Here is a 7,807-nt window from a genome sequence, read left to right on the forward strand (position 1 = left end):
ATAAAATTGTAATAAATATTCATATAAAATACTTTTCATAGAATTCATCGGCGGCGGATTGTGTCCCTTTTGTGGTTATGTTTTGGATAATTAGCAAATCCTAAAATACATTCTCCTCTGTGTAACGTCGTTTTTTCTGGAAGTATAACCATTTTCAGTACATTTTCACTGCATTTCCACATCTAGATGGCCCGTATTTTCAAATTTTCACATGACAATCAATGTTTAATAATAAACAACAGAAGTTACACCAACTAGCGATTCGGTAACTATTACCAAATCCTCCAGTTGGCTCAACCTTAACCTCTCAACTGAGCCGTTCGGTAACTATCAACGGGCCATTCAATTGTTCTTATTTTACTGCGAGATTAGGTAACAGTTACCGAGCCTGTGTAATATCAACCGAATCCTTCTATCAGTGCACTGAATGATGTCTCATTCTTTCTTCGCCATCAATACATTGATGACGGGCTTCCGAATAATCTGAAATATTACAAAAGTTTATAGCTTTACAACACTAACTGACAGAAAAAATTTCCATGAGTTGAGATGCTTGAGAGAATTGAACGATTGAAGAAAAATTACTTATCTCAAGTAAATGTGTTTCAGATATTAGAATTTTTTTCTCAGTGTAAGAAACTTTGTCGTTCCTCTTATGGAGAAAATTATCATTAGTATAAATTCTGATGGCATTGCTTCGTAGAAAAGAAATTGTGAGTTGAAGGAAGGAACTCTGACCGGTGTAAGAGTTTCTCACAGTTATATTTTTCCAACGAAGGACATCCTTACTGTGTTATTCACGTGCATCCATTGCATTATTTGCGGATTCCCAAACGATGCCATAATTTTCTCGAGACAACCACCAATCATGTTTCATTATGATAATTGAGTGAAGACTTGATTACACAGAGTGACATGAATCGCATTGAGAAATAGATGGAATACTTCCCATTGAGGGAATATTACTATGATTGTTGATGGAATCGTTCAATGCTGATGTGAATTTTGATGTTTGGAAACCGTGAAAATTTTTGTTGGAAGAATTCTTGTTAAATTCTGCAGTACTTGGAAATTCGGAGTTAAAGTTTAGAGTTCAATGATACGTGGTCAGGAATTTAGGACCAAAAATTTGTTAGATGATAAGAATAAAGGCTGCCTCGAACCAACGGTGAGAGACCCAATGCGCCTCCATTTGTGAAGAACAACAATCGATGGTGGTTCATTAATTCAACGAGAATTATTGAGTACTAACCGCCCTACCTCGTAACGCGTAGACGCTCAGGTAAAAGCAAGAAAATTACTATGAAATTTATTGAAGCCCAGAATGTTCTAGAATAATGTAAATTTTACATCAATCACGTATGTACACATTATAAGAAAAACAGATTTATTATATGACAGATAAATATTATTGTTTCCACAGATCCTGAAAATTACTATACTGAAAACTAATATAGTAATTTCCTATGAAGGCTCTCACTCTGTCTGATAGCTGGACTGAAGGGAAATTATTTTAAATTACACTCGTTTTACCGCCCACCATTTTTAAATTAGAAAAAAAATCATTCAGATTTTATATTTCCCCTTAATACAATTTCCAGACCGGAACTACTCGTTTGTATTTCTCCCTGTTTATCTTTTCTCAACCATAAAAATGAATGAAACACTCGCTAAGGATCAATTACTTAGACAAGCTTTTACCAGGACCTCTAAACTACTCCAACAGACCAATATACACCTGTCGGCAGGTGTGGTGGGCGTTATTACCCGACGCCTCAGAGTGTTTTCCTGTACCACTTCAACGCATAACCTCCCATGCAAGATAAACGTAATTTCTCACAACAAATGACTATAGAGCGTTCGGACATTTTCACATGTGACCATATATTGATCAACTACAGTCTTATCGATGATGAAAAAAATTCATTATCCCCAGGAGTACATTATATAACGATGGTACTAATTGTACCGGATGTTGCAGGAAAATTGTTCCCGTGAGATTATTGGCCTGATCTCCCCATTTGTGGCAGAATCGTGGGAGCAGTGGGATTAGTAAGGAGGGATACGATTTCCTCCGCTAGTGGTTGAATTATAAATTTACTCCGAAGAACTGCCCAAGAAACTCACTAATGAGGATGGCGATAATTTATTAAAATCAGTTACTTAACATGTTGGCGTCATTAATATGTCATTCGGGTAGATTACGATTTTTTCGATAAAAATTCATCTTCTTCTTCCTTTGACAGAACACCTTTTCGAAGGTATGTGGAGATCTGGTCAAGATGCTCCTCAATAAGCCTCTGGCGTTCCTCTTTTATCTTCTGCCTTCGAATTTCTTCATTCAACTTTTCCTTCTCCCAATCTGCTTTTAATGCAGCAACAGCCGCGTCTCGAAGTCTCTGTCTCTCATCTATCAAATCTTCCAAATCTTTCTTGTAAATTATTTGTTTTCGTCTTCTTGCCTCAGCTGTCAATATGGACACCCTTTCGTCCTCCATTATCCTCGCCATCACTTCATCCGCAAAGGCCCGATCTCGTTCACGACAATGAGCTTCAGATTCCACCGAGAACATCATTTGTTCTTTCAAATCTTCAGCAAGTTGATGCTTCTTCTCTTTCACTTTGCACTCGAACTCGTACTCTGCGATTAATAACTCCTGTCTAATTGTCTGAGAAATTAAATCATATATCACTGATTCTCTCTCTCGTTTTCTCGCTTCACTGTCCACAAACAATTTAGCTACTGTTTCAATAGCCATTTCACGTTTCTTCTGCTGCTCGTCCCGCAATTTTCTCATTTTTGATGACCTTTTCTCAATTTCATCAAGATACTTTTGCTGGTTCTCGAAAGCAATTGCCTCAATCTCAATTTCCTTCGTGCGTTTTATCTCACGCATCTCCTCGAAAATTAAACGCTCACGTCTCAATGTCTCAGCGAGTTGATTACGTCTTATTACTTTCGTACTTTCATACTCTTCGTCGATTATTCTGTCCACCTCGATTAAGATCTCCCGCTCTCTTTTATCAATTTCTTCTTGACATAACTTTTCGAGAATTTTTGATTCCATCTGTTTTTCAAGAATTGATTTATAGTCCTCACGTTTTTTTGAAGCTGCAAAATTTCTCTGAATTTCCTCTTCGAAATTTCTTTCATCCTGAAGAGTTAACACTTTTTTCGATAACTTATCACGAGCTTCTTGTGCAATGCGATCTGCCTCTTTCTCAGCGATTTGAGCCTCGAGGGCTTTTAAGGCGTAGGCGTTACGAAATTGAGCCTTGAGTTTTGCCAATTCATCAACAGACTCTCTATTGCAATCACGGTAATGCAATTTTTCAAATGATTTGCCTGACATTGTTGATTATCTTAGGAATTCTGAATGGTCCTACCTTGGAATGTTCTCCTTGAGGGCAGTTATTCCGAATAGTGTTTGCACATTCGAAGATCAACACAAAAACTTTGAATGGATTTCACTGAAGTGTGAGATGACACAGAACAAATACTAAATTTTATCTTTCACGCTGAGTATTATACTGGTCTTGTTGAGAATACGACGATGCGGGACCGACTAACCGGCTTTGCGCCTCACGGCCCAGCGGGTGGGGACATCCCATGCGGGGCCCGGGCAATAAAGCGGGGTGGGGTGAAGCGGCGCGCGCACTTTAGTAGGGGAAATAATTAGTTCCGTTGGGAACAAATATGCCGAAGGGACGAGAAAGGTAAAGCCTGTTGTTTTAGCTCAGGGAAGCAAACTAATTCAGTTATTTTCCTTTGTTTTTACATGGTGAATTGGGTGACTGATGGTGAGGTAACACGAATGATTGTGTGTGAGTTGATATTCTTTGACTCGTCGTTTTTTCAATATTTAGTTATTTAATGATTAAATTAGGATAGAGCAGTCTGTTTACTTTGTGGGGATACGGAAAGTGAGTTGAAAAACAAACTGACATTATTCGAACTATATTCGTCTCTAGAGTTCATAATAATGTGTAAAGTGAATGAAAATTATAGACTTACAACTGAAGACCATTTTCACTTGGATGATAATTATAATCATTAATATCTGTTCAACAGTTTTCTCAATAATAGATCTTTTTATAGGGAGTCATGTAATAGGTACGTACTTCAAAGTACACAGGCTTCGAGATATTATTGAACAACATCCTCACCCCGGAAAATCGATTTTTGATTTTCCATCGAATGGAAAATTCTTAAACCATTGTTTATTATTTTCGAAATCTCCCACCCTTTTAAAATATTCTTTCCCGTTATCCTTCTCTTTCTGTTTTAATTGCAAATTTTAGCTAAAAAATGATTATTTTTTTAGATCATGTAATAATTCTTTCCAAAAGATTTTTCCATTATTGTAGTTTTCTACTGTCGTTCTAGGCTGTTTGGCTAGTTCATCAGCTTCTGCATTTATTCTAGTCTCCTTATGAGCTGAAATATACATTAATTCTATGGTGATTTTTTCTTCTTCCAATTTTAGGATTTTACTCTTCATTTTAACGATTTCTAAATAAGAATTTGCCTGCCACTGGTAAAAGTTTAATTATAATAAAGAACCTAACGAGTCTGAACAAATCAAACTAAAATTGTAACCATCTATTTATGCCCTGCCTCACTCGTATGGCTGACCCTTACAGTTGTTAAACCCTTCAGATTATTCCATCCGCCTCTACTGGTTGACAATTGTGGTCGTTTGACCCTTGACATTATCTTGCTTGCCTCGGTTGTTTGACTCTTGGAATTATTTCACCCATGCGAGTTATGATACTGGCGACGTTTGACTCTCGAGAGGTATGACCCAGGCGATTGTTGGCCCTTGCGAGGCATAATCATTGAAAGGTATGATTCTTATCATGTTTCAACCTTTCATGAGGCGTAAGTCTGGCAAGGTATGATTCTTGCGTAGGATTTGAACTTCGCGGCGTTCAACTCTCGCGAGTCATGACTTGCGGGATATGATCCTTGCGACGTTTAACCATTGAAAAAATCATAAATGATTATAAAAATTATAAAAATTATAATGCACATTTTTCAGTGATTCAATTCAATGGTTTCATCCCCCATTGTTTAAATAAATAATTGCAATTTTTCCTAGTTCACTGTAATCAATGATTCACCAATTTCATGATTTGTCACGCTGTACAAATTATACCGTACATGAGAGTACCTCTGAAGCACTAAAATACGCGATTTCGCGTGCTTTTTAAATGGAACAATTTCAAACGCAGTGATAACCCCCTAAACATCGGTCTACAATGTCGGTTCAGCATCATTCTTCTATTTGAGTGATATACTAAAGGATTCTGGGTCCGCCGAAAGAAGCCAAAATGTGGGACCTGTCCTCCACACAGTTTTAGGAACACATCAGGTGATTTCATCTTAACCCTCTTACCTGACTAAGCTTTTTCTCACGGTCCCCGTTTAGCGTGCGATTCGGCTCTCCCCACTCCAGCGTCGAGAAAACAAGTAGAAACAATAATTAGGTTGGAGGGTTAAGGTTGACATCACGATTAGCACCCCAAATTTTATGTTCACCGAAATCTTTTTCAATTAATTCATCAGTTTTGTTATTTATTTCTTTCTCTTTTTTTTCACCCAAGCACAAGTAATGTATCCACCTTAATCAAATTCTATTGTCTCATCGCGGAACTGTACATCGTATACGAATAATTTAACATCAGAAAAACCCAAAAATTTAGTAAGAATTTATTCGTAGAATCTTTCCACTGTAAAAATTCCCCCTCTGTCACATAGAAACATTGAAATATTAATCCTTCTCTTATTCAAAAATATTTCATCATTATAGTCGTAGAACAACAGTTTCGAAGAATTCTTCATTACAACGATCATTTTCTTTATGTATAAACAGAAATTTTATTATGGCAAAACTTTGAACCCTCGAAATATTCTTCAATTTCAAAAACCTTTGCATCAGTGTACTCTCGTTCATTTGAATCAGTGAAAAGCTATTTCATTATTTCATTATTTTTTTTTTTTTTTGGTTCCCCTTCCCGGACATCCCGGGGAAAATGTTTGATTGTTTCGTTACCCGGGTACTTCGGACTCGTGACCAAATTTTGTGGCACCCTTTCTCCTTCCACGCTCCATTTTACCCATTCAAATATACAAAGTAATGAAAATGTTCATGCACTTTTCTCAACCAATAAAAGATTACCGACTTTTTCGTTTAGTTGTTGCGAACTTTTCGGATATAAATCGGTACATGTCCCCACAAAAATCAGTATTCATATCACTTCATTATTCGTTGGTATGACCTACTATTGGCTAGTAATTAAATTGCGACATTATAACATTTTTACATCCACTTTTCGTAATTTTAACTCTGTTCACAGTCCATTTTTATTTTAATTGTTTGACAATTTTGGACTAAGTGTATAGTATGTTGTGCATCAAGGACGGAAAGTCAAGACTTTCTGCCCGAGGTGCACATGCGATTTTTTAACACGCCTGCAAAGGAGTTTGTTTTTTTTGCTCCTTGATGAGCGGGAGGAAAGTATGAACTTTCCGTGCAGGGGTGTGAAAAAATATTTCTTTTTATTAAACTAAACACAGGTATCACCCTGTTTATCACTTTTTGATACGATAGATTTTGTTTCTGCTTCATTTTGACCATTTTATGTTTCCTTTTATATTGAGAACTAATAATAGAAAAGGAATCATATTGTACTGCACCACAATGAATAAATTTTTTAATTTCACTAGAGCGACTGGTAGATTTATGTTCTTCTGCACACTTGGGACATCTGATTTTTCCCCTGTATGGATCTTTAAGATAGCCAAATCTCACGCATTCAAAATGTCTTTTGATTTTGGCAATGACGCTACATAAATTCCCTTTTTTAATGCAAAAATGAATGCCGTAAGAAGGACGGCGGAGCTCAATATGTACCAGAAATTTGAAATGAGGAAATGGCTAGGACCCGGATAGCTCAGTTGGGAGAGCAGCCGATGCGAACATTGAAAGAAAAATGAATAATGATATTAATAATAATAACACAGTCACAATATTTAACCAAAACAACAAAGCTACTAATGCTAATGATAATTCTCCTATTGAAAATTATTTTACAAGTTTCACAACAAACTGATTTCGAAATATGTCCCGCATAAAACTTCGAGTGGTACAGATAAAATCCCGACTTGAGAAATTGGTCGTTCTGAGTCTTCCACGTATGTTCAAAGGCGACGATTCCTTTTGTTCTCGAATTTTTCTCGGGTTTTCGGGAACGCTTTTAGTCTTCCATGTCTTCACCACTTTATGAGGACAACAGAAGTCTTCATAATGTCATTGGTTGTTGCTGAGGCTCATCCTACCGCAGAAGACAAAGGATGACAAAACGAATGTTCGCAACAACAACCCAGCCGTAATGACACGTCTTATTTCCGTCTGTCCGTGTCTTCCATACATGTAGGGTCCATTAAGTAGGTAGAGGGGTCGAAGGCTCAATAAAGTCATAAAAATTTTATTATTAAATCCAAAATATTTATATGAAGACTGGTATCGTTCTGTTGTCACTCAAGTATTCAAAAGTTTGGGGACTTAGAAAAATTTTATTCTAAAGTTGGACTCAGAAAAATTTTACTCATCAGTGGCACTTGGAAACTTTTTTAGTAAGATTGAAATAAATATTACATTGACAAAATTTTACTGAGAAAACCGATTATGACGTAGATATAATACATCTGTCATGAAATTGGCGATCTCATAAATTGGTAAATTTTCCATTTTTTTTTAAAAGAAAAATAATTTTCAATTAAAAATCATTAGACGTGGTACCA

At 36.4% G+C, this 7,807-nt stretch overlaps 1 protein-coding gene across 1 annotated transcript; it reads right to left on the reverse strand.

Moving 5' to 3' along the window:
* Nucleotides 1-1,692: 1,692 nt before the first annotated feature.
* On the reverse strand, nucleotides 1,693-3,553 carry LOC107036663 (meiosis-specific nuclear structural protein 1). The gene has a single exon (XM_015254771.1). The coding sequence runs from the start codon at nucleotides 3,351-3,353 to the stop codon at nucleotides 2,202-2,204; it is 1,152 nt and encodes a 383-aa protein (XP_015110257.1). The 5' UTR covers nucleotides 3,354-3,553; the 3' UTR covers nucleotides 1,693-2,201.
* Nucleotides 3,554-7,807: the final 4,254 nt, after the last annotated feature.

This window comes from Diachasma alloeum, unplaced genomic scaffold (assembly GCF_001412515.2).
Source record: "Diachasma alloeum isolate Michigan unplaced genomic scaffold, Dall2.0 Dall_scaffold_00210, whole genome shotgun sequence".
Lineage (NCBI taxonomy): Eukaryota > Metazoa > Arthropoda > Insecta > Hymenoptera > Braconidae > Diachasma > Diachasma alloeum.

Coding starts and splice junctions, on each gene's coding strand:
- LOC107036663 (XM_015254771.1), bottom strand. CDS start 3,353: ATGTCAGGCAAATCATTTGAAAAATTGCATTACCGTGATTGCAATAGA.